We start from the raw sequence: 27,410 nt of genomic DNA on the forward strand, positions 1-27,410 counted from the left end.
TTAAGACCAAGCTGAAAGTTCAGACAGCTTGAACTCCCATGCACAGCAAGTGGCTTCAGTGTCCTGGGATCCTCCAGTGCCATAATTTGAGATGTCACCCTCCACCGAAATAGCAACCAGGAAAATCAGGTGGAAACCAGCCCAAGGCTTCATTTTGCCTTGCCAGCTTTCTCTCTGAGTGAGAGGTGTGTGGTATCTTGCCTCTTATATATATATGGTGGTCTTTTGATGATTGCATTAACAGAGAAATCAGGAAGTATTTACATTTTCTGGGTAAAGATAAATAGGCCCATATCTGTTTTGTAATGTCTGTTTGTGCAACCTCAGCAGTGTTCACTAAGGAAACAGGGTACTCTTGAATTATGCAATGTTTACCATATTACCCAAGCTTTCCTTATATTGACTAATATGTGCATTGTAGCAACATTGTATCAGAAAAAAACCAAAACAAAACAAACACATATTGGTTTAATCACTAATCCTATAAATCCTTGCATTTTTTCTGGTTGGAGAAGTGTCCACATTCATAAGCAACTGATACTGTTGTTTTAAGGGTAAGATATTTGCTCTTGGGCTGGTTCTGAAGCATACTTCAGCAACAGAGTGGTTAATGCCTGGAATTCACTACCCGACTCTGTTGTTACATCCTCAAACCCCCATAACTTTAACCTTAAACTGTCTAGTGTGGATCTTGCCCCTTTCCTAAGAGGTCTGTAAGGGGGCATGCATAAGTGCACCAGCGTGTCTACTGTCCCTGTCCTATTGTCCTCTGATAAGCTAGGAAGGAATAAGGCAGCCCCCTGGCTTAAACTGTTTCTGCATTCTGCATCAGGTCATGTGATCTTATTATGCAGTCAGATATTTAGATTGGATTTGGCATTTTTATCTGCCTGTTGAGTCCTTCCCAAGGACCTATCATAGGCAGAGATTGATGTTTGATTATGTTACAATATTGTTGCAACCAGTGATATGCGGTGAGGTTTATGGATGGTGAGGCAGCAATTTTTTTAGACTTGTGGACTTCAACTCTCAGAATTCCATAGCCAGCCATGCTCAGTTCCGATTTAAAGCAACAGCATTTGTTTTTCTCCTTTGCTAAATAAGTTTCCTTCTTTCTTTTTCTTCTCCCTTCCCCTCCTTCCTCCCTCTCTCCTTCCCTCCCTTCCCTCTCTCTCAAACACACACATTCACAGACACAAAGTTGCACCAGGATTCAGAAAATTTAGGTTTTCCTCCTCAGCCTATGTTAGCAATACCACTAGCAGCATTTTGGCTGGCAGGTGTAAGAAGAAGTGGAAATTCATTCTACTGAAAACTTTGTTTTTGCTTATGATTGGATAATTAAAATTTCAGAAGACCCAAAGGCATAGTATTAGAGTGTTACATAGTGCATAAACTAAACAACTGTCTCAATATGCTCCCTCCCCCTCTCTCAAACAAGCAGACACACAAAGTTGTACCAGGAGGATGAAGTTTGAATCCCTCCCCCTCCCTCCAACCCATGCATACCTTTTCCAGCTGTTTCAGAGAGGATTTCAACTCTGCTCTTGCCTGCCATCATGAAAAGTAAAGAAAATTTAAAAGGAAAACGGCAAGAGCTGAGGCCAAGATGAGCTAGTTGCTGCCAGAGTCACCATGGATGACTCTGCTTAGTGCTTAACTGTTTAAAAAAGCCTCTAAAAAACATCCTCTACAGAGGAAGAGGCAGGAGAACGACGTGCCTCATCTACGTCAGGAATTTTTCGGCTTTTAACCCTTGCTTAACTCTGCTTGAGTGATCATAAAATGCCAGACTAGATGAGACACGTCATTCTCCTGCCGCCACCTGTAGAGGGCACTTTTTAGAGGCTTTTTTAAACAGTTAAGCACTAAGTAGAGTCACCCACTGTGACTCTGGCAGCAACTAGCCCAGCCTGACCTCAGCTCTTGCCTTTTTCCTTTTACATTTTTTTTTCTTTTCATGGTGACAGTGGTGACGCTCTGCCTCCCCTGCCTCCCCTGACTGCATGTCCCTGGTTGCAACATGTAAGCTGTTCCTTTACAATTGGATGGTGGCGATTGTGTCAATGCCAATCAGTGGTGGGTTGCAGGTGGTACGCTCCAGTACAGGCATACCGGATCCTGCCTGGAACACAGGATACCGTTCCGGTATGGTGCTCCAGAGGGGCCCACCCTCCCGCCCGTGCTCCTTACTGGTGCTTTATGCTTTTGGTGCTTACGCGGACATGCATGGCGCATATTGTGTGCAGAGAAGCTGGAGCATCATGGAGGCTTGCGGACGCATCAGTTAATACTAGAACGCATGCATGCACCATGCGCGTGTGCCCATGCACCGCTCACGTGCATGTGGGTAACTCCGGGGCCATTCCAACCGTACCAGTTAGAATGGAATCCAGAACCCACCACTGATGCCAATGGTGTTCAAGTGGTGGTACATGAATAGGCACCAAACAGGGGAGGGTCCCTGTACCGGTTGGTACCGCTTTGCTTCATGCGGGCTTCACTCGCTCCTGCACCCACTGTGCGTTGCTCACATATGCACAGTTGACTGTAATCTAATCTGTTCATGTGCAGAAACATGCCGCAATAGCAGAAGAGACTGGGGGATTGGTTTGGAGTCTGGGTCACTGCCGATTCTACGACTCAGGCTGAATCACCACTACCAAACCAGGGCAACCTGGGAGCAATCCATCTCTGGTACCAAAGCACTAATTCCTATTGGTACTACCTTTGTTTTCTTTTGCCACAGATGTTCTATTTCTGCTTCCAAAAAATTGGAAAATGAAGAAGGAAAATGGTTTGAACCCAATCCCCATGTACATAAAAAAGGGATCACTACAAGAGACAACAGTGACACAAAGGAGCAGTTTTAACGAATTGCTGCATTTAATTTTTTTTCCAGAAGAGAATAGAGAAGAATAATCATTTTGGGTCATATTGAAAAATCTCTCAAACTGTGGTTTCATTTATTGTGGTCTAATTTTCATATCTGCATACTTGTAGGAATAATGGTGCCCCTTCCCAGAATACCAGTTGATGCCATCAGCGTAAGAGGTATGTTCTCCTTTGTGATACAGGCCATTCAGGTTGGAAGTGTGGCATTTAGTATACCACCAGGCTCCTCTGAAACTTTCAGCACAATTTCCATCATAGATATCATTGTCTCTGTCTTTGGTAGAGAATGGATGGTCCTTTTGTCCTGAGAAAGAATCACCTAAAAGTAGGAAATCACAGGCAAGCACTAAGTTCATGTCTTCCAGGATTGCAAACCTGCAGGGTATTTCACCAATGAAAAATGTTCCTACACCACTAAGAATTAGAAAGGGATCAAATATAAATGATAGAGGATCTGGTTTATATGCATAATTTCCTAGATCCCCTGAGTCTGGGATTGCATTTTGCTCTCTGGACCAATTGAAGGGCTGCCTCTTCATATTCACACCACCATACTGTCCCTTTGATAAACTAGAAAGGAATTAACCCCCTGGCTTAAACTTTTTCTGCATTCTGCATCGGGTCATGTGATATTATTATGCAGTCAGATATTTAGATTGGATTTGGCATTTTTATCCACCGGTTGAGTCCTTCCCAAGGACCTATTATAGGCAGAGATTGATGTTTGTTTGTAATACAATATTGTTGCAACATGTAAATTGTTTCTAATAAATGTGCTTTTACAATTGTCTAGTGGTGATTTTGTCAATGCCAATGGTGTTCAAGTGGTGGTACATGAATAGGTACCAAAGCACTTATTACTATTGGTATTACCTTTTTTTTTACCACAGATGTTCTATTTCTCCTTGAGGGCTTTGTATTTTGTTATCTTCTCCAATTTTTCTATGAATAAATTTATTTTCTGTCCATCTCATTATTTGAAGTAACTATTTATGTTTGTTCTATTCACTGTAAAAAGGTACTCGAATGCAGATGCATTTTCTGTATTACTCACCCATGTTGCCATCCAAATAAGAACCCAATATTAATTTGTAATTTTCACTTTCATTTGCAATTCTGAAACTGGAATATATTGCAAAGGTTCTGGAACCATTGAAATCTTCCAGGTCAATCCTCAACTGATGTGTACCTGCACAACAAAAGAAAGATACTATTAGAGAGTTACTTAAGGTGCAGAAGTCATTGAAAGGAAGCCTGCTAATCATTGTGTAGCCTTTCATTCCCCATGGACATGATCATGGTGGGATTATGATCCATGTGTCCATCCAAAACCTCTGGTGATCCTCTGAAGTTTCCTTTACCTTTACAAAGTCAATCTTTTATTAATTTTCTATGTACATACAATTGGCTATGGCACTGAGGATGGGTACCGATCTGCTAGTATTAATTCTGATAAAGATAAGCATTATCTGTAGAAAAGGACAATGTCTATCAAATTGAGTACCAACCAGAAGAGTAGACTTTGGGCTTACCAGAACTGGTGAGAAGATGGATCTTATCATTGCCCAGCCAGAATTCTGATCCTTGATTTCCAAATCCTTTCTTGTATGATTCCCAGTCACGGTAGAAATCCACAGACCCATCTTGCCGCCTCTGTAATTGCTGTGGAGGGAAAGGGAGCGATACCTCAGCATCTGCTTGATGGAGAAGCTGCTTTCCTTAATCTTAGGCCATTTCTGAAGTGGGGGGGGGTGCCTTTCAGTCTTCTTTTGCAAAAGAACTATGGCTCCTCTTGTAAGTCATAATGAGGGAGCAACTCCTTGAGACCATGTTTGTGCCTTCTATTGTCTTGGCTCAATTCCCAAGAGGACACTTGGGAGTCTCATTTAGCTTTGGGCCTGTAACTTGTCCGCCACTCATCTCTTCAGATGAGAGAAGACTGATGGGCTCCTGAAAAGTCACTATTATTTTATAACAAAGTGGATAGCATGGCACCTACTTGTTTAAAAGAGTAATTATAGTAACATGGTTTTTTTTGTTCTTCTGATGCATTCAGACATCGCTTCCTACTCCTACTCCTTGGGCTGCCACTTACCAACCAGCCTCCTCCATCAGTCTCCATGTCACAGAAAACCAGCATTGGGTTTCCCTTGGTTGGGTAGATTGTATACCAGCCAGTCAGGGTCTCCCCACGTTCTAGGAGGTCCTTGCAGTTTCTGGCTTCAGTCTCTAGGGAAAGAATAGGGAGAAGAATTGAGTGGGTCAGTTCAAGCAAAATACATGTCCGGGACTGACGTTGACTTTTGTGGACTACTCTGAAGTGTGAAATCACTGTAGTCTCAATTGCAGGAACTCATGGAGATCCCTTATAAAAAACGATTATATAATTCTAGGGAGGAAGGAATCATAGTAGACATCTTTGGAACTGTTGGGCTTGCTGACTGAGGATGACGGGAGTCGGAGTCTCACTTGCAAATGTTGATACATGCAAACAACAAGTATCATAATGATGCTCAGCCTGTGGTTAATGAGTTTGTACTATCCAAAACCCATTCTTAATTTGACTTCTACAAAGTCCGTCATTCCTCTTTCTCTTCATCCAGTAAGCATATGCATCTGAGTAAAATTTAAAACTTGAGGACATATATTTTCTAGAAAGAGATTCTTCATATATTTCAGGGCTGCTACACTTTAAAAATATTATTTTCACTTCAAAATGTTTACCAAGTTATTATCTGGTCTTTCATCGCTTTGTAAGCAATTTTCTAGAAGTGTTATTGTTATGATTTGTTGCCCAGCCAGCCAGATTTTGTCCACTGAAGGTCATGGTCACAAAGAATTCATACTTCCTAGATCCTGTGTGAGGACAATATGTAATAGGAAGGATCCATTCTGCCAGAAACTAGGAGGTGAGCTGCACAATGGGAGAAAAGCTGGCCCTCAATTAACCAGGTTCTATGCCATACAAAGTTTTAAAGCATTTTGAAGCCGCTAGCAGCCAATGCCACTCTCATAGCTGTGATCACATAGGCACAATGAGACGGGCCCATCACTGCTTGTACCATCTATTTTGAAAGAACTGTAGTTTCGAGGTAGTCTTCAAGGGGAGGTCTATGTAGAGTGCTTTAACTATTTGAACAGTAGTTCAAACTACTATTGAACTACTGTTCAATCATAAAGTGATCAGGGCATAAGTGATCACCTGCAGAGACTCCTGCTGAAGGAAAGGACATATACCTATGCAAAGATGCTCATGGCCACAGCTGCCACCTAACAAAAGCTTTGAAGTAGTTTTAGTAGAACTTTTAGAAATATTCTTCTGATGTTTCCACCATCCTATTGTTACATATCTTATCTCATGTTGCCCTATGCATTCTGAATTGTGTCACTTCAATTGCCATTCCTCTTTATATATGAGGATGTAATCTCTTCTGAAGTATTTTCAACAGTATCTTTTGAATTTCTTCTTATATCTTACTATCTTTTATATGGTGCATATTCACTAAAATGTTTTTATTTTTTCCCAGACAATGAGAAGTCTCTCATTCTAAGATTAAGAAATGACAGATTCCCACGTTGAATGGAAAGTCTCAGGACTTTAAATATTTACTGACGTTCTGTAAAGATACATAATATTTATAATATATTATATATAATATAGCTTATCAGGTTGCTTAGTAAGTTCTTTTAATTTTAATTGCAGGTATTTTGGTAGGAAATAATCAAATAGGAAGAAAGATTCATCAGCTCTTATCATCTGCTTATACTAATTCCACTTGCTTACGTTAATATCTTGTACTGCTTTTATACCTGACTGACTGCCAACGCTTTCTGTAACAAAGTTCTGGAAATAACAACTTGGTGAGTGTATTGACAATATGAACGCTGTTTAGAAGGATGCAGCTAAAAGAAATATGCTTTTCCAACTTGAATTATTCAGTCCGTTAAATGACTGACAATACTGTATACTCTATCCATTAAGATAGCGTTAGGGTTAGGGTTAGGGTTAGTTCTGGAAGTAAAAACTTGGTTAGAGTATTGAGACTATCAACCTTGCTTAGAAGTGTAATAGAGTGGAGCTAAAAGAAATATCCTATCCAACTTGAATTATTCAGTCAGTTAAGTGACTGATAATACTGTACATTGTACAGTACAGTACACAGCAGCCTATCTATCTTAATGGATATTAAGATAGATAGGCTGCTGTGGATGATGGAAATTGTAGTTGGCCCAGATAGGAATGTGCTAGGTCAAAGGAAGTTGACTGGCAGGTTTATAGGGATCTTAGCTTAGTTATAAAAGCCCAGCAGGGCTCAGACTAGCAAAGAAAGCCTTCTGCATTTGATGATTCCAGGTTTCTTGGCCTTCAGCTCCCAAAATCATCCAACTACCATCTAAGTGAAAGACTGAAGCAACCCAATTAGGAAGCTTTTGAGAAAGAGGAAGAAGAGGCATACCTTTCGGTGGACAATTGTCTAATCTGCAGGCCTCTCCTGTAAGAAAAGAAAAACTAATTTATTGTGCAGTGGGCAAAGAGAAAGGTTCATAAGACCCATAGATAAGAATAACCTCCGGTATGCCAGTGTATTGTCCATTCTTCATAGTGATGGATTGCTATTATGATTTCGTTCTATGTTACAAACAGTTCAACCAAGGAGACCATGAAATAAAGTGTGTTCGGTGACATAGAGGTGGGCCAGTGCTTCCCCTTTGATCCAGCTCTTGCACAATCTTTGATCTCAATCAGTAGTATTACCTTTGTCTCCTTTGTCTCCTTTCGGTCCAGCTTTTCCAGTTATCCCAGCAGATCCTCTTTCACCTGAAGAAGAGAAAGAAGAAGAGGAGGAGGAGAAGGACCAGCTTAGGAGCATCAAAATACATCTTCAACAGACTTTTGAAGCCATACATTATACTGATGAGAATATTACAGCTTCCAGAGTGGCAAACAATCAAAGAGGAAAGTTGTTTGGATTTTGATGATGGTTTCAAATTTTAGCTCAGGGCTCATAGGAGTCTTGATTTGTATGAAATTATGTTTGATTTGTAGGTTAGTGACCAACAAATCCTTGATAGCATTGTTGATTCTTTTGAAAGGAAGAAGGCTCATGTGCATAAGAACAACTCATACGGCAAAACGACCTAATCCACCTGTCTTTAAAAAGTTCCCACAATACCAGAGAACCAAAGAAGCATCTCCTGACTACTTTGCTAAGACATTGATCTTAAGAATCCTTTTACTGACTGAAAGAACATGCAACTTTCATATCCTATCTAGCATTTGGGAGAAAGAGAATTGCTTCTGTCTCTCTGCTAGTGACACTGTTGGAATGATATCATTAATGGGCTTTTACTCACCTGGGGGCCCCTGAGGACCTTGGTCACCCTTTAGCCCTGGTGATCCGTTTGTTCCTGGCACACCTGGAATTCCAGGTATCCCAGCCTGACCTTGGAGAATAATCTTTTCCCTTCCGCATTGTGTTAAGCCCTCCAGCTCTGGCATAGGAGAAAGAGCATAAAAAGGACACAACATGAAAAATAGAAAAGAAGCAGTATGGAATCCTTATGGAGCAATAGGTTCACATTAAACCAAAATAGCACGAGTGAGGTGCTAGAAAATCACAGTGGAGCAGAAAGCAAGGTGATTAGGATGTAAGGGAGAGACAAAATTTCTTCCATATTTTCCACATATAAACATTTTTTCTGCTCCTAGGCTATTGAAGAATGCGAGAATAAAATTAGGGGGCTGGTCCCCAAGGACTTTTCTCTAATGCAGGGGTGTCAAACTCCATTTCATTGAGGGCTGCATCAAGGTTGTGTTTGACCTCGGGAGATGGGGTGGGCACGACCATGGTGGGTGTGGCCAACTTGACACCACTCGTGTTGGGGCGGCAGTGGCCCGAGCACTCTGCCAGAGAAAATGGGCTCTCGAGCTCCATTTTTGGCTAGGAGGGTATCCCGCAACTGTCTGCCAGCAAAAACAGATCTCAGGAGGGCTGCGTTTTCACTGGCAGAGGCACTGCGGGCTGGTCATTCGCTATTTCCAGGATGGCCCCATGAGTCTGATCTAAACACCCTGTGGGCCTGATCTGCCCCCCAGGGCTTTGAGTTTGACACCCTTACTCTAATGCAATAGTGCATACTTTTTAAAAATGAATGCCTCAATTTTTTTTGACTCCCCCTTTTTCCTACTTCCTGACTTCCTTTCCTTTTTTCTTTTTCTCTCCCCCCCCCCTTTCTTTTCCTTTTAAATGAGTCTGGACTCCTGCAAACTCAACTGCTGGGTAAATTTTTGAAGCTTTCTTGGCAATCTTTATCAGAAGTTGTCCTTACCTTCTTCTTAGAGGTGAGAGAGAGAGAGTGACTGTCAGATGACTTTGTTTCTGAAGCGGAACTAGAGCTCATGGTACGAGCTGCCCCCCCCATTTCTAGTCTAACTATTTAACTGCTACACCAAACCAGTTCTCACCTTCACCCTATCTACAGTGTGAAACCAGAGGCTTCCACAAAAAAAGCAGTTTTTAGGAGGCCCTGTCTGCATCTAGAAGATATAGGATTAAATTTTCTTGTTCTCATGTTTACCTATACAAGTACATACATAAAAGTGGTTAAGCAAATACTTAAGCAAAAATCTTAATCATGTGTTATAGTATATTAACCCAGCTAATACATGTTGTACATATACAAAATGTCATCAGAAAATGACCCAATAGCTCAAGATCAATACTCTGTTTTTATTTATTAAAAAGTAACTTATCAATCATTAAAAACTATTCTGAAGATGCTGCTGCTTTAAAAGGAGCTCCATTCCCTTTAAGAGCATCACAACTCATCAACCTTCTCCAATCTTTAAATGCCACCAGTACCCTCAGAAAATGCTCAATTTTAAGGCAGAACGTCCCTGCAGCCAGAATTCCTCCCTCATCTATTTCCTAAGCCATCTCTTTACCTGCAAAACTGCTAGTCTGCAGTGCCTAGGTAGCCGTAGCACTTATACTTATATGCTACTTTGTAGTGCTTTACAGAACCCTCTAAATGATTTACAGAGCCACCATATTGTCTCCACAATGTGGGTCCTCATGCTCACAGTAGTTGTGGACAGTCGAAAGAACATGAGGCAAGTATTCCTTTTTTTTTTTTTTTTACGAATTGGCTTTATTGGGAAACTAAGTACTAACATTCTGCTCCTGCACGTAGGGACCCCACAGAGGTTAAGACCAAGCTGAAAGTTCAGACATCTGGAACTCACGTGCACAGCAAGTGGCTTCAGTGTCCTGGGATCCTGCAGTGCCACGATTTGAGACGTCACCCTCCACCGAACTAGCAACCAGGAAAATCAGGTGGAAACCAGCCCAAGGCTTCATTTTGCCTTGCCAGCTTTCTCTCTGAGCGAGAGGTATGTTGTATCTTGCCTCATATATATATATATGGAGGTCTTTTAATGACCATATTAACAGAGAAATAGGGAAGTGCTCACATTTGCTTAGTAAGGATAAATAGGCCCATATCTGTTTTGCAATGTCTGTTTGTCCAACCTCAGCAGAGTTATTTAAAGAAAAATGCATTCTTGAATTATGCAGTGTTCATCATATTACCCAACCTTTCCTTATATTGAACAATATGTGCATTGTAGCCACATTGTATCCAACAGCTTTAATTAAAGCATCCCTAGAAGCTGCTTCCTGAAGCAATGTGGTCCTGTTGATTCCTGTGATTTGAGTTGTTATTGGCATCTTTTATTTACCTTTTTCTGTCTTTGCAGTGTTGGGTTTTTTTTGTTTAGTTAAGACAAACTAAACAGTTTGTCCTTATTTAGTTAAGACAAATTCTTTTTGTGCCTCCAGTGTTGTATCCTTAAAGGGACTACAGGTAGTCCTCAACTTACAACAATTCATTTAGTGACTGTTTGAAGTTACAACAGCACTGAAAAATGTGGCTTATGACCATTTTTCACACTTATGATGGTTACAGCATTTCCCACAGTCATGGGATCAAAATTCAGACACTTGGCAACTGACTCACATTTATGATGTTTGTAGTGTCCTGGAGTCATGTGATCACCTTTGGCGACTTTTTGACAAGCAAAGTCAATGGGGAAGCCGGATTCACTAAATAACGGTGTTACAGGGATTCACTTAGCAAATTTGACAAGCAAGGCAAAACTCACTTAACAAATGTCCTACTTAGCAGCAGAAACTTTGGGCTTGATTGTGATTGTAAGATGAGGACTATCTGTATTTTCCTTCTCACTTTAATAACAACCTATGTGCAAATTTGTACCTGGGACCAGGGACATATGGGGTGGGGTGGGGTGGGGAAACACTAGAAATGAACCCCCCCTTTTTTAACTTTTAAAGGGTCAGTCAGAGTTGGGTAGACAAAACAAACTTTAATGACAGACTGAATGAATAAATTTGCTTTGCAAACATCATTGCATGCTTTAAAAAGGGTGGAGCTTTCATTGTGCTATCATGGTTGCCAAGTTGACATTTTGATCTGCCTTTGGGATAGACTGAAATGTGCTGAATGTTTTATAAACAATGGTTTGTTATTCACATCCCTATATTGTCCCTCTGATAAGCTAGAAAGGAATTAGGCAGCCCCCTGGCTTAAACTGTTTCTGCATTCTGCATCATGTCATGTGATATTATTATGCAGTCAGATATTTCGATTGGATTTGCCATTTTATCTGACTGTTGAGTCCTTCCCAAAGACCTATCTGTTGAATATCCAGGATATTCTCAAAGGGCCAGCAACACCCTATGCTGCGCCCTGATTGGCTGGGACGCAGCATAGCCTGTTGCTAGCCAGCTACCTCCCCTGATTGGCCGAGGTACTGCGTCAGCAGTTGCTGAACAGTACTCGGCCCCTGATTGGTTCTGACAGCTCTAACAGTTACAATTGCTAGTATAAATACCCTGGCGCGATTTCCGTGGTTTTGAATCGCTGTCATCTCTTCTCTGTATTCAATAAACATCTTGGCCTTGATTCCTGGCTCCTGCGTCTTCCATCCGCCCTCACCACACAAAACTGGCGACGAGGATGGGATTTTGCGATTCCCACAGAGCCTAGGACAACGAGCGAGGAAAGAACATTAGTCAGCTGCACAAGCCGCGATCACTCCGCCGGTACGTGAACGCTGGGGAAAAAATTTCTTTTTTTCCTTTCCTCTCCGCTCCACTGCTACCTCACATCTACTCACTCAGCTACCATGGCATCCGTTTGGCCACCCATTGCGCTTTTCGAATCGGCTGGGGAAAGCCTGGGAGGACCTGCACAACCACATGGCCAGCCTGGCTCAGCAGCAGCAGCAGCAGCCACCGCCGTGGAGCCTCCGGTCTACGCCAACTTGAGCACATTCTCTGGCGCGGCCTCCTTTTCGTCCGAGGGGGCTTACCACGCTCACCCTCGGCTGGAGCCGCCGCTGCTGCTCAAGGACGAGCCTCAGATCGTGACGAGGACATGGACAGGCATCTCCACCCAGCGCCGAGGACCTGGGCCTGCAGCCGTGGGGCCCTTCGCTCGGGCCGGGAGCCAGCCAGCTGTCCTCTATGGCACTCTCCACATCGCCTGCCTTCGACGAGCAGCCCGAGGAGCCCCAGGATGGCCCCGACGCCGCTGCTTCCTCCGACGCCTTCGCCGCCTGCGCGCCCTGCTCCGCTCACACCGCCTCTACACGGCCTCTGCGCCGCCCTGCCTGCTCTCCCCGCAGCGGGTCCGGGCCCGACGCTTTCCTCGACATCCTGATGCCGCCCTACGACCCGGCCACGGACGCGAGAGCCTCCCACCGCAACCGCCCAGAAGAGGGAACTTCCCCCGCTGGGGGTTGGCCCCCGAGGCCGGGCTCTCCCCCACCAAGCGGACTCACTGACACTCTGCCCACCAAGCTGCAAAAGACGCAAAGGCTCATCTCCGAGCTCTCCCTGCTCAACCACAGGCTGCAAAAGACGCAGAGGCTCATCTCCGAGCTCTCCCTGCTCAACCACAAGCTGCCCTCCTGCCCCACACCCAGGCGGTGGTCCTGAACTCCAAGGACAAGGCTCCCTACTTGATTTACCTTCCCGAGGGCGGCATCACCTTCGAGCAGCACGCCAGCAGCTTCACCACCGTGCCCAACTTCGACAACGACGACGAGGCCTGGTCTGTGGATGACTATGCATGCTCCACTAGGGAAGGATGCGCAGAACTGGGGGGAAGGGGTGTTGAATATCCAGGATATTCTCAAAGGGCCAGCAACAGCCTATGCTGCGCCCTGATTGGCTGGGACGCAGCATAGCCTGTTGCTAGCCAGCTACCTCCCCTGATTGGCCGAGGTTCTGCGTCAGCAGTTGCTGAACAGTACTCGGCCCCTGATTGGTTCTGACAGCTCTAACAGTTACAATTGCTAGTATAAATACCCTGGCGCGATCTCCGTGGTTTTGAATCGCTGTCATCTCTTCTCTGTATTCAATAAACATCTTGGCCTTGATTCCTGGCTCCTGCGTCTTCCATCTGCCCTCACCACACAATCATAGGCAGAGATTGATGTTTGATTATGTTCAATATTGTTGCAACATGTAAGCTGTTCCTTTACAATTGGATGGTGGTGATTTTGCCAATGCCAATCAGTGGTGGGTTGCAGGCGGTACGTCCCAGTACAAGCGTACCGGATCCTGCCAGGAGCATTGGATAGACTTCCGGTATGGTGCCCCCCCCTGCTCCTTACCGGTGCTTTATGCTTTTGGTGCTTACCTGCACACGCATGGTGCATATGGTGCCTGCGTGACGCTCTGCGGAGAAGCTGGAGTATTACAGAGGCTTGTGGAAGGATCATTTGATGCTAGAACGCATGCATGCACCATGCGCCTGCACCGGACCCATGCATGTGGGTAACTCCGGGCCGTTTCAACTGTACCAGTTGGAATGGAATCCAGAACCCACCACTGATGCCAATGGTGTTCAACTGGTGCTACATGAATAAGTACCAAACAGGGGAGGGTCCCTGTACCGGTTGGTACCGCTTTGCTTCACTCACTCACGCACCCGATGTGCGTTGCTCACATATGCACAGTTGACTGTAATCTAATCTGCGCATGTGCAGAAACATGCTGGCAACTGCAGAAGAGACTGGGGGATCAGCTTGGAGTGTGGGTCACTGCCGATTCTACGACTCAGGCTGAATCACCACTACCGAACCAGGGCAAACTGGGAGCAATCCATCTCTGGTACCAAAGCACTAATTCCTATTGGTACTACCTTTGTTTTCTTTTGCCACAGATGTTTTATTTCTGCTTCCCAAAAATTGGAAAATGAAGAAGGAAAATGGTTTGAACCCAATCCCCAAGTACATAAAAAAGGGATCACTACAAGAGAGAACAGTGACACAAAGGAGCAGTTTTAACAAATTGCTGCATTTAATTTTTTTTCCAGAAGAGAATAGAGAAGAATAATCATTTTGGGTCATATTGAAAAATATCTCAAACTGTGGTTTCATTTATTGTGGTCTAATTTTCATATCTGCATACTTGTAGGAATAATGGTGCCCCTTCCCAGAATACCAGTTGATGCCATCAGCAAAAGAGGTATGTTCCCCTTTGTGATACAGGCCATTCAGGTTGGAAGAGTGGCATTTAGTGTACCACCAGGCTCCTTTGAAACTTACGGCACAATTTCCATCATAGATATCATTGTCTCTGTCTTTGGTAGAGAACGGATAGACATTTTGTCCTGAGAGAGAATCACCTAAAAGGAGGAAATCACAGGCAAGCACTAAGTTCATGTCTTCCAGGATTGCAAATCTGCAGGGTATTTCACCAATGAAAAATGTTCCTACACCACTAAGAATTAGAAAGGGATCAAATATAAATGATAGAGGATCTCGTTTATTTGCATAATTTCCTAGATACCCTGAGTCTGGGATTGCATTTTGCTCCTTGGACCAGTTGAAGGGCTGCCTCTTCATATTCATCCCCCCCCCCCCCATATTGTCCCTCTGATAAGCTAGAAAGCAATTAGGCAGCCCCCTGGCTTAAACTTTTTCTGCATTCTGCATCGGGTCAGGTGATATTATTATGCAGTCAGATATTTAGATTGGATTTGGCATTTTTATCCACCGGTTGAGTCCTTCCCAAGGACCTATTATAGGCAGAGATTGATGTGTTACAACATTGTTGCAACATGTAAATTGTTTCTAACAAATGTGCTTTTACAATTGTCTAGTGGTGATTTTGTCAATGCCAATGGTGTTCAAGTGGTGGTACATGAATAGGTACCAAAGCACTTATTACTATTGGTAGTACTTTGTTTTCTTTTACCACAGATGTTGTACTTCTGCTTGCACGTTTTTGTATTTTGTTATCTTCTCCAGTTTTTCTATGATTTAATTTATTTTCTGTCCATCTCACTATTTGAAGTAACTATTTATGTTTGTTCTATTCACTGTAAAAAGGTACTCGAATGCAGAGGCATTTTCTGTATTACTCACCCATGTTTCCATCCAAATAAGAACCCAATATTAATTTGTAATTTTCACTTTCATTTGCAATTTTGAAACTGGAATATGTTGCAAAGGTTCTGGAACCATTGAAATCTTCCAGGTCAATCCTCAACTGATGTGTTCCTGCACACCAAAAGAAAGATACTATTAGAGAGTTACTTAAGGTACAGAAGTCATTGAAAGGAAGCCTGCTAATCATTGTGTAGACTTTCATTCCCCATGGACATGATCATGGTGGGATTATGATCCATGTGTCCATCCAAAACCTCTGGTGATCCTCTGAAGTTTCCTTTATCTTTACAAAGTCAATCTTTTATTAATTTTCTATGTACATACAATTGGTTATAGCACTGAGGAGGGGTACCGATCTGCTAGTATTGAAGGGCTGAATCTGGAAAGATTGATACTCATCTTTTCTTAAAAAATAATTCTGATAATAATAAGCATTATCTGTAGAAAAGGACTTAATGTCTATCAAACTGAGTATCAGGTAGAAGAGTAGATTTTGGGCTTACCAGAACTGGAGAGAAGATGGATCTTATCATTGCCCAGCCAGAATTCTGATCCTTGATTTCCAAATCCTTTCTTGTATGATTCCCAGTCACGGTAGAAATCCACAGACCCATCTTGCCGCCTCTGGAATTGCTGTGGAGAGAAAGGGAGCGATACCTCAGCATCTGCTTGATGGAGAAGCTGCTTTCCTTAATCTCAGGCGATTTCTGAAGTGGGGGGGGAGGGCTGCCTTTCAGTCTTGTTTTGCAAATGACCTTGAATAGAACTACGATCCTCTTGTAAGTCATAACGAGGGAGCAACTCCTTGAGACCATCTTTGTGCCTTTTACTGTCTCGGCTCAAATCCCAACAGGGCACTTGGGAGTCTCATACAGCTTTCGGGCTGTAACTTGTCCGCCACTCATCTCTTCAGATGAGAGAAGACTGATGAGTCCCTGAATAGCCGCTATTATTTTATAACAAAGTGGATTGCATGGTAATTATAGTAACATGGGTATTTTTGCTCTTCTGATGCATTCAGACATCTCTTCCTCCTCCTCCCCCTTGGGCTGCCACTTACCAACCAGCCTCCTCCATCAGTCCCCATGTCACAGAAAACCAGCATCGGGTTTCCCTTGGTTGGGTAGATTGTATACCAGCCAGTCAGGGTCTCCCCACGTTCCAGGAGGTCCTTGCAGTTTCTGGCTTCAGTCTCTAGGGAAAGAATAGGGAGAAGAATTGAGTGGGTCAGTTCAGGCAAAATACATGTCCGGGACTGACGTTGACTTTTGTGGACTACTCTGAAGTGTGAAATCACTGTAGTCTCAATTGTAGGATTAATGCAATGAATTCATGGAGATCCCTTATAAAAAGCGATTATATAAAGATAACATGATAATTCTAGGGAGGAAGGAGAATCATAGTAGACATCTTTGGAACTGTTGGGCTTGCTGACTGAGAATGATAGAAGTTGGAGTCTCACTTGCAAATGTTGATACATGCAAACCACAAGTATCATAATGATCCTCAGCCTGTGGTTAATGAGTTTGTACTATCCAAAGCCCATTCTTAATTTGGCTACTACAAAGTCCGTCCTTTCTCTTTCTCTTCATTCAGTAAGCATATGCATCTGAGTAAAATTTAAAACCTGAGGACATATATTTTCTAGAAAGAAATTCTTCATATCTTTCAGGACTGCTATACTTTAAAAATATTATTTTCACTTCAAAATGTTTATCAAGTTATTATCTGGTCTTTCATCGCTTTGGAAGCAATTTTCTAGAAGTGTTATTGTTATGATTTGTTGCCCAGCCAGCCAGATTTTGTCCACTGAAGGTCATGGTCACAGAGAATTCATACTTCCTAGATCCTGTGTGAGGACAATATGTACTAGGAAGGATCCATTCTGCCAGAAACTAGGAGGTGAGCTGCACAATGGGAGAAAAGCTGGCCCTCAATTAACCAGGTTCTATGCCAGACAAAGTTTTAAAGCATTTTGAAGCCGCTAGCAGCCAATGCCACTCTCATAGCTGTGATCACATAGGCACAATGAGACGGGACGATCACTGCTTGTACCATTCTATTTTGAAAGAACTGGTTTCAAGGTAATCTTCAAGGGTAGGTCTATGAAGAGTGCTTTAGAGTAGTTTAATCATAAAGTGATCAGGGCATAAGTGATCACCTGCATGAACTCCTGCTCAAGGAAATGACACACTCCTGTGCAAAGATGCTCATGGCCACAGCTGACAACTAACAAAAGCTTTGAAGTACTTTTAGTAGAACTTTTAGAAATATTCTTCTGATATTTCCACCTTCCTATTGTTCCGTATATTATCTCATGTTGCCCTATGCATTCTGAATTATGTCAGTTCAATTGTCGTTTCTCTTTATATATGAGGATGTAATCTCTTCTGAAGGATTTTCAACAGTATCTTTTTAATTTCTTCTTATATCTTACTATCTTTTATTTGGTGTATATTAAATAAAATGTTTTTATTTTTCCCCAGACCATGAGAAGTCTCTCATTCTAAGATTAAGAAATGACAGATTTCCACGTTGAATGTAAAGTCTCAGGACTTTAAATATTTACTGACATTCTGTAAAGATACATAATATTTATAATATATTATATATAATATAGCTTATCAGGTGGCTTAGTAAGTTCTTTTAATTTTAATTGCAGGTATTTTGGTAGGAAATAATCAAATAGGAAGAAAGAGTCATCAGCTCTTATCATCTGCTTATACTAATTCCACTTGCTTACGTTAATAACTTGTACTGCTTTTATACCTGACTGACTGCCAACGCTTTCTGTAACAAAGTTCTCCAAATAACAACTTGGTGAGTGTATTGACATTATGAACGCTGTTTAGAAGGATGCAGCTAAAAGAAATATCCTTTTCCAACTTGAATTATTCAGTCCCTTAAATGACTGACAATACTGTATACTCTATCCATTAAGATAGCGTTAGGGTTAGGGTTAGTTCTGGAAGTAAAAACTTGGTGAGAGTATTGAGACTATCAACCTTGCTTAGAAGTGTAATAGAGTGGAGCTAAAAGAAATATCCTATCCAACTTGAATTATTCAGTCAGTTAAGTGACTGATAATACTGTACATTGTATCCATTAAGATAGATAGGCTGCTGTGGATGATGGAAATTGTAGTTGGCCCAGATAGGAATGTGCGAGGTCAAAGGTAGTTGATTGGCAGGTTTATAGGCATCTTAGCTTAGTTATAAAAGCCCGGCAGGCTCAGACTAGCAAAGAAAGCCTTCTGCATTTGATGATTCCAGGTTTCTTGGCCTTCAGCTCCCAAAATCATCCAGCTAGCATCTAAGTGAAAGACTGAAGCAACCCAATTAGGAAGCTTTTGAGAAAGAGGAAGAAAAGGCATACCTTTCGGTGGACAATTGTCTAATCTGCAGGCCTCTCCTGTAAGAAAAGAAAAAATAATTTATTGTGCAGTGGGCAAACAGAAAGGTTCATAAGACCCATAGATAAGAATAACCTCTTGTATGCCAGTGTATTGTCCGTTCGGCATAGTGATGGATTGCTATCATGATTTCGTTCTGTATTACAAACAGTTCAACCAAGGAGACCATGAAATAAAGTGTGATCGGTGACATAGAGGTGGGCCAGTGCTTCCCCTTTGATCCAGCTCTTGCACAATCTTTTATCTCAATCAATAGATGTATTACCTTTGTCTCCTTTGTCTCCTTTCGGTCCAGCTTTTCCAGTTATCCCAGCAGATCCTCTTTCCCCTGAAGAAGAGAAAGAAGAAGAGGAGGAGGGGGAAGACCAGCTTAGGAGCATCAAAATACATCTTCAACAGACTTTTTTTTTTTATGTTCAAAAGTTTTATTTCTTTTAAAACAAACATTTCATCATTCCTCAATCAGTAAGACATCGGAGTACAATTTTTTGTGTGTCAGAATAGTTCTAGTTTACCACCAAATTCTTGTCTAGCCTAATGTATACCCCTCCCTCCCTCCACCCTCCCCCGCAACCCCCCTCCTCCTCCCCCCCCGACTTCCCAGAACCCGTACACGGTATGGATTTTTAACAAACACAGTCTAAAATCTATTGAGAAAAAAGAAATAAAGAAAGTAATGACATCTCTACATTGATCTTAGCTTCTTCTTGCTGAGCTAACTTTAAACAATTTAAATCATTTCTGATCTTAAGCATAGGCTAACTGGAATTTCTTGGTCCCGTATTTATTTTGTATATAGTCAATCCATTTTTTCCAGTCTTGTTTATATCTCTCATTTGAGTGATCTTTAAGATATGCCGATATTTTAGCCATCTCGGCTAAGTTTGTAACTTTCAATGTCCATTCTTGAGTTGTAGGTAGGTCTTCCCTCTTCCAGTATTGCGCCACCAACAGTCTTGCTGCCGTTATTAGGTGCAGAATCAAGTTAGTCTCTACCACTGTAAAGTCAGTACTAATATAAGGTGACCAGATTTTCAGATTGGAAAAGAGGGACACCCTTGAACGGGGGGGGGGGGGGGCTTGATTTAAAAAATTTTTTTTTGTCAAAAGGTCACCCCAGGACACTGAAACCAGCATAAATACGAATCTGTTGCCAAACAAAATTTGGATCACGTGACCATGAGGATGCTGCAACGGTCGCTAAGTGTGAAAAATGATCGCAACGGTCGCTAAGTGTGAAAAATGGTCTCAACGGTCGCTAAGTGTGAAAAATGGTCATCAGTCACTTTTTTCAATGCCATTGTAACTTTGGTCACTAAATGTTTTCCCCCTCCTCGAGACTCCTCACTTCTTCCTTCATTCCTCTTGCTTATCTACCTTCACCTTATCTGTCTTCTGCTCTTTCCCTCTCTTCCTTCCTTCCTCCCTCCTTCCATCCTCTTCTTTCCTCACTCACTCCCTTCCTCCTTTTTTCTCTTCCTTCCTCCTTCCATTCTTTATACGATATAAAATTCAATGAGGGTGAAACACACCAAATCTGGCAAAGCTGCCTTGCACCAACCTGGCCTGCCCATAGAATAGCAGCCACTTTGAGACACATAAACCTGGTCTGAACATATTGCATCACAAAGATTTGCAAAGATCACATTTGCAAAAAGGAACATTTCTTGTAGTAAATACATTTTATAAACAATTTAAAAGTAAAAATCCCCCCCCAAATAATAAAAAAGGTATTCTATAAATAAAAGAAATCCTTAAAAACCATTGTTAAGTATTACACCAGCAATAATTTATACTGTCACCATTTCAAACTATCATCAGAAATACGAATCTGTTGCCAAACATCAACATTTTGATCGCGTAACCATGAGGATGCCACAACGGTCGCTAAGTGTGAAAATGGTCGCTAAGTGTGAAAAATGGTCATCAGTCACTTTTTTCAATGCCATTGTATCTTCCTGATTATTAAAAGTGCAAATTCACTCAGTGTCAATCATGACTCCTGAGTCCATTTCAAAGTATTGTGCATAGAAATTTTAAAAATGGCTTGTTTCAATTTATTTTGGAAAGAATCTTTTTTTAAATAGTCTAAGACAATTTAAAAAAAGAATCAACACAGAATACCACTATTTTAAAAAATCATATGCACAATAAATAAAATATTATTTTAAAATACATTGAGCCTATACTCCTTACAGTAAATGACTCATCTGGAAACAAGCCAATAGCATTTTTTGTGCTTTCAAATTTACAGATGTTCCAAAATCAGCTTAAAGTCCAAATATTTAAAGACCACCCCCCTCAAAGCTATCTTACCAGAGCTTTAAATATCTTCTGGGGAGGCCCTGTAATCCCATTCATGACAAAGGTAGGGCTTTCTCAGGAGGAAGGTTTCAGTGCCCATCCTTTGGAAACCTCCTCCAGAGCAGGGAGCCCTAACCTGCTGTCCATTCAGGAAGGCTGTACAAATTATTCTGTCTTCTAGAGCCATTGGGATTTAATATGGTTTTATCACTGGATTTTCTTTTTATTGTTTTTGTGGAATTGTTACAATGATTTTATAATAATATAATTTTATTTGGCATTTTTGTTGCTGTAAACTGCTGAAAGCCCCTGATAGAATACAAATTATTTAATAATAAATTTAAAAAGCTGGGTGCAAGATATGAAAACACTGCAAACTATTGTTCAAGATAATTTGATACCTGTTGCTCTGGTCTTTAATACAATTCTTGCTTAAGGCAAAGCCCTCCCCCGAAAAAATGCTTCTGCCGGGCTGCGAGAGCCACGTGGAAGTTGTCTGCACAGCTGAAAAAAGGACTGTTTGCTGGGCTGGGAGGAGGAGACAGCCCCCTGCCTTCTCCCCCTTTGGCTTTGCGGAGTTCACAGCCAGCACGGGCGGCAAGTCTGGATGGAAGTTCTCTGCACGACCGGCAGCCGCTTTTTACTCCCGAGTAAAATTTTTACTCGGGAGTAAATTTTACTCCCGAGTAAAATTTTTACTCAGGAGTAAGTAAAATTTACTCCCGAGTAAAAATTTTTACAAAACATGATTTATTTTACTCACCACCAGTAAGCGCAGCTGCAACCCCAACAAGAAAGACAAAATAAAATGGAGACTCCATGCGTGCTCAGCTAAGGAGTCCAGCCAATCAGTGAGCTGGTTGGCCAGGTCACTGATTGGCTGGAGTCCAGCCAATCAACTCAGTGAGCGGCAGGCTGGGCTGGCTTAAATTTGTAGGTAGCATAGAACAGAACGATGAGCCAGCCCAGCAGCTGATGGGCGGGAGCTGCCAGCGCCAAAAAAAGCGTGCCTTTTAAAAAAGCGGGCGGGATGCGGGAAAATGCATCAAAAAGAGGGGGTGTCCCGCCAAAAGCGTTATGTCTGGTCACCTTATACTAATACCTAGTAAGAATAACTGAGGAGTAAACTTTATCCTTCTTTTAAAGATATTTTGCATAATCCACCATATTTTTATCCAGAATGCCTTAACTTTTGGTCCACCATTAATGATAATATGTAGCATCGAGAGAACCACACCTCCAACATTTAGGCTGTACATTTGGATACATAGAAGCCAGCTTTTTAGGATCTAAATGCCGTCTATAGAACATCTTATAAAAATTTTCTCTCAGGTTTTGAGCTTGTGTGAATTTCACATTTGTTACCCATATTCTTTCCCATGTATCCAACATTATTGGTTCTTCAATATTTTGAGCCCATTTTATCATACAATCTTTAACTAATTCTGTTTCCGAATCCATCTGTATTAATACATTATATATCCTCTTTATATGCATTAAACTTTGATCTCTTATTTGTTTAAACAAGTTATCTTCAGCTTGGATAAAACCAATTTTTTTATCTATTTTCCACCTGGCCTGTAATTGCCCATACTGGAACCATGTTTGAACTACCTTCTCCTCTTTTAATACCTCTAAAGATTTTAGTTGTAGTACCCCCCTTTCCAAAATGAGAAGCTGTCTATAGGTAGTTCTATCCTGTTTTTGTGCTATGTTCATATTTTCAATTGCATGTCTAGGAATTGCCCACATGGGTATCTTGTCATTTAATTTATATTGGTATTTTTTCCAGACCCGCAGTAAAGCATTTCTTAAAATATGACTTTTAAACTTCTTATCCAATTTTTTGTTGAATAACAGGTAAGCATGCCAACCATATACCAGATTGTGTCCCTCGATATTCAGTATTCTATCATTAGTTAAATTAGTCCAATCACTAATTACAGATAGCGCCACTGCATCGTAATATAATTTTAGGTTAGGTAATTTCAAGCCTCCTCTCTCATGTACAGACTTTTGAAGCCAGACATTATACTGATGAGAATATTACAGCTTCCAGAGTGGCAAACAATCAAAGAGGAAAGTTGTTTGGATTTTGATGATGGTTTCAGAATACCAGAGAACCAAAGAAGCATCTCCTGACTACTTTGCTAAGACATTGATCTTAAGAATCCTTTTCCTGACTGAAAGAACATGCAACTTTCATATCCTATCTAGCATTTGGGAGAAAGAGAATTGCTTCTGTCTCTCTGCTAGTGACACTGTTGGAATGACATCATTAATGGGCTTTTACTCACCTGGGGGCCCCTGAGGACCATGGTCACCCTTTAGCCCTGGTGATCCGTTTGTTCCTGGCACACCTGGAATTCCAGGTATCCCAGCCTGACCTTGGAGAATAATCTTTTCCCTTCCGCATTGTGTTAAGCCCTCCAGCTCTGGCATAGGAGAAAGAGCATAAAAAGGACACAGCATGAAAAATAGAAAAGAAGCAGTATGGTATCCTTATGGAGCAATAGGTTCACATTAAACCAAAATAGCACGAGTGAGGTGCTAGAAAATCACAGTGGAGCAGAAAGCAAGGTGATTAGGATGTAAGAGAGAGACAAAATTTCTTCCACTCATACTTTCCACACATAAAAATTTTTTCTGCTCCTGGGCTATTGAAGAATGCGAGAATGAAATTAGGGGGCTGGTCCCCAAGGACTTTTCTCTAATGCAGGGGTGTCAAACTCCATTTCATTGAGGGCTGCATCAAGGTTGTGTTTGATCTCGGGAGATGGGGTGGGCACGACCATGGTGGGTGTGGCCAACTTGACACCACTCGTGTTGGGGCGGCAGTGGCCCGAGCACTCTGCCAGAGAAAATGGGCTCTCGAGCTCCATTTTTGGCTAGGAGGGTGTCCCGCAACTGTTTGCCAGCAAAAACAGATCTCAGGAGGGCTGCGTTTTCACTGGCAGAGGCACTGCGGGCTGGTCATTCGCTATTTCCAGGATGGCCCCATGAGTCTGATCTAAACACCCTGTGGGCCTGATCTGCCCCCCCCCCCGGGCTTTGAATTTGACACCTTTACTCTAATGCAATAGTGCATACTTTTTAAAAATAAATGCCTCTATTTTTTTTTTGACTCCCCTTTTTTCCTACTTCCTTCCTTCCTTCCTTTTTTCTTTTTCTCTCCCTCCCCCTCTCTTTTCCTTTTAAATGAGTCTGGACTCCTGGCAACTCAACTGCTGGGTAAATTTTTGAAGCTTTCTTGGCAATCTTTATCAGAAGTTGTCCTTACCTTCTTCTTAGAGGTGAGAGAGAAAGTGACTGTTCCAAGGTGAGATGACTTTGCTTCTGAAGCAGAACTAGAGCTCATGGTTCGAGCTCCCCCCCACATTTCTAGTCTATTTAACTGCTACACCAAACCAGTTCTCACCTTCACCCTATCTACAGTGTGAAACCAGAGGCTTCCACAAAAAAAGCAGTTTTTAGGAGGCCCTGTCTGCATCTAGAAGATATAGGATTAAATTTTCTTGTTCTCATGTTTACCTATACAAGTACATACATAAAAGTGGTTAAGCAAATACTTAAGCAAAAATCTTAATCATGTGTTATATTATATTAACCCAGCTAATACATGTTCTACATATACAAAACGTCATCTGAAAATGACCCAATAGCTCAAGATCAATCTCTGTTTTTATTTATTTAAAAGTAACTTATCATTAAAAACTATGCTGCTATGCAGATGCTGCTGCTTTGAAAGGAGCTCCATTCCCTTTAAGAGCATCACAACTCACCAACCTTCTCCAATCTTTAAATGCCACCAGTACCCTCAGAAAATGCTCAATTTTAAGGCAGAACGTCCCTGCAGCCAGAATTCTGCCCTCATCTATTTCCTGAGCCATCTCTTTACCTGCAAAACTGCTAGTCTGCAGTGCCTAGGTAGCCATAGCACTTAAACTTATATGCCACTTTGTAGTGCTTTACAGAACCCTCTAAGTGATTTACAGAGCCAGCATATTGTCTCCAACAATCTGGGTCCTCATGCTCACAGTAGTTGTGGACAGTCGAAAGAACATGAGGCAAGTATTCCTTTTTTTAAAAAAAATTTTTAAACGAATTGGCTTTATTGGGAAACTAAGGACCAACATTCTGCTCCGGCACGTAGGGACCCCACAGATGTTAAGACCAAGCTGAAAGTTCAGACAGCTGGAACTCACGTGCACAGCAAGTGGCTTCAGTGTCCTGGGATCCTGCAGTGCCACGATTTGAGACGTCACCCTCCACCGAACTAGCAACCAGGAAAATCAGGTGGAAACCAGCCCAAGGCTTCATTTTGCCTTGCCAGCTTTCTCTCTGAGCGAGAGGTGTGTTGTATCTTGCCTCATATATATATATATATGGAGGCCTTTTAATGACCGTATTAACAGAAAAATGAGGAAGTGCTCTCATTTGCTGAGTAAGGATAAATAGGCCCATATCTGTTTTGCAATGTCTGTTTATGCAACCTCAGCAGTTATTTAAAGAAAAAGGTACTCTTGAATTATGCAGTGTTCATCATATTACCCAACCTTTCCTTATATTGAACAATATGTGCATTGTAGCCACATTGTATCATTCCTATGATTTGAGTTGTTATTGGCATCTTTTATTTACCTTTTTCTGTCTTTGCAGTGTTGCTGTTTTTTTGTTTAGTTAAGACAAACTAAACAGTTTGTCTTTATTTAGTTAAGACAAATTATTTTTGTGCCTCCAGTGTTGTATCCCAATAGGGACTATAGGTAGTCCTCGACTTACAACAATTCATTTAGTGACAGTTTGAAGTTACAACAGCACTGAAAAAGGTGGCTTATGACCATTTTTCACACTTATGACGGTTACAGCATTTCCCACAGTCATGGGATCAAAATTCAGACGCTTGCCAACTGACTCACATTCATGATGTTTGCAGTGTCCTGGAGTCATATGATCACCTCTGGCGACTTTCTGACAAGCAAAGTCAATGGGGAAGCCAGATTCACTAAACAACAGTGTTACAGGGATCCACTTAGCAAATTTGACAGGAAAGGCAAACTCACTTAACAAATGTCCTACTTAGCAGCAGAAATTTTGGGCTCGATTGTGATTGTAAGTTGAGGACTACCTGTATTTTCCTTCTCACTTTAATAACAACCTACGTACAAATTAATCAGTAGAACAGCTTGCCTCCAGAAATTGTGAATGCCCCAACACTGGAAGTCTTTAATATGTTGGATAACCATTTGTCTGAAACAGTATAGGGTTTCCTGCCTAGGCAGGGAGTTGGACTAGAAGACCTCCAATGTCCCTCTAATGTACTGTATTGTATCTTTCGTTACATATTGTAGAAGTGTGTCGATTGGTTACGAATAACTTTCGTGCATCTCTTCCACAGTCATTACTTATAGTTCATATCACAGTGTATTTTAAATCAAAAATCTTTAAATATCTTACTATCAACATCCTACAATTCTCATTGACTATAATTGCTTTAACATCCTTTTGCATGAAATAATCCAAAATTAAAAACACAACCACATAATGACATTTCATTAATTATTTCTAATATCATCCAATAACATTACACTTTTATAACATGTTCTAAGTAAGAATTAATTATTATTGATAACAAAATTTCTAATCCTCTTTTCCAGGTCGCTGTTTACTATTTGTATCCCAATTCCTTTTATTGAGCCAGCACACACACACACACACACACACACACACACACACACACACACACACAACTATATCCCTTATCATTTCATTGTTATTATTATAACTGTTATTTATTAATAGAAATTCATTCGTTAATTATACCAAGTTTGCTCTCTTCAAACCAACACATGTGTGTTCCTTGTTCTCATTATCAATTATTTATTTAACATATCACTCTAAAGATTACTAATTTACTAATCAGTAATCATATTGTAGAAGTGTGTCGATTGGTTACAAATAACTTTCCTACATCTCTTCCACAGTCATTGCTTATAATTCAAATCACGTTATGTATTTTAAATAAAAAATCTTTATATATCTTACTATTAACATACCACGCTTCTCATTTGACTGTGGTTGTTTTAACATCCTTTTGCATGAAATAGTCCAAAATTAAAAACACAACCACATAGTAGCATTTTATTAATTATTTCTAATATCATCTAATACCATTACCCCTTTATAGCATGTTCTAAGTAAAAATTAATTATGTTTGATAACGAGGTTTCTAATCCTCCTTTCCAAATCGCTGTTCACAATTCTTTTTATTAAACCAGTACACACACACACACACACACACACACACTGTTCACT

The 27,410-nt window shown here is 41.3% G+C and overlaps 3 protein-coding genes across 3 annotated transcripts in view; all 3 read right to left on the minus strand.

Annotated features, from left to right (window-relative positions):
* LOC148049538 (ryncolin-3-like) overlaps nucleotides 1-197 on the minus strand; it is a 13,243-nt gene extending 13,046 nt beyond the window's left edge. Inside the window, exon 1 of the mRNA XM_087715622.1 lies at nucleotides 42-197. Coding sequence (XP_087571748.1) covers nucleotides 42-153 — 112 coding nt within the window. The 5' untranslated portion in view covers nucleotides 154-197. The remainder of the gene's footprint in view (nucleotides 1-41) is intronic.
* A 2,666-nt stretch (nucleotides 198-2,863) lies between these two features.
* On the minus strand, nucleotides 2,864-10,302 carry LOC148049539 (ryncolin-3-like). The gene is made up of 8 exons (XM_087715591.1): nucleotides 10,142-10,302; nucleotides 8,251-8,388; nucleotides 7,652-7,714; nucleotides 7,353-7,388; nucleotides 4,991-5,124; nucleotides 4,428-4,557; nucleotides 3,950-4,084; nucleotides 2,864-3,214 (listed from the first exon to the last, which is right to left on the minus strand). Exons 1-8 carry the CDS (start codon nucleotides 10,254-10,256, stop codon nucleotides 2,967-2,969), a joined length of 999 nt encoding a protein of 332 aa, XP_087571717.1. The 5' UTR covers nucleotides 10,257-10,302; the 3' UTR covers nucleotides 2,864-2,966.
* A 3,961-nt stretch (nucleotides 10,303-14,263) lies between these two features.
* On the minus strand, nucleotides 14,264-25,461 carry LOC148049540 (ryncolin-3-like). Its single transcript, XM_087715637.1, has 8 exons — nucleotides 25,301-25,461; nucleotides 23,393-23,530; nucleotides 19,057-19,119; nucleotides 18,755-18,790; nucleotides 16,440-16,573; nucleotides 15,883-16,012; nucleotides 15,356-15,490; nucleotides 14,264-14,613 (listed from the first exon to the last, which is right to left on the minus strand). Exons 1-8 carry the CDS (start codon nucleotides 25,413-25,415, stop codon nucleotides 14,366-14,368), a joined length of 999 nt encoding a protein of 332 aa, XP_087571763.1. The 5' UTR covers nucleotides 25,416-25,461; the 3' UTR covers nucleotides 14,264-14,365.
* Between the last annotated feature and the right edge of the window lie 1,949 nt (nucleotides 25,462-27,410).

The sequence above is a fragment of the Thamnophis sirtalis genome, unplaced genomic scaffold (genome assembly GCF_051295495.1).
Source record: "Thamnophis sirtalis isolate CommonGarterSnake01/CBP01778 unplaced genomic scaffold, rThaSir2_p1.2 scaffold_1, whole genome shotgun sequence".
Classification (NCBI taxonomy): Eukaryota; Metazoa; Chordata; class Lepidosauria; order Squamata; family Natricidae; genus Thamnophis; species Thamnophis sirtalis.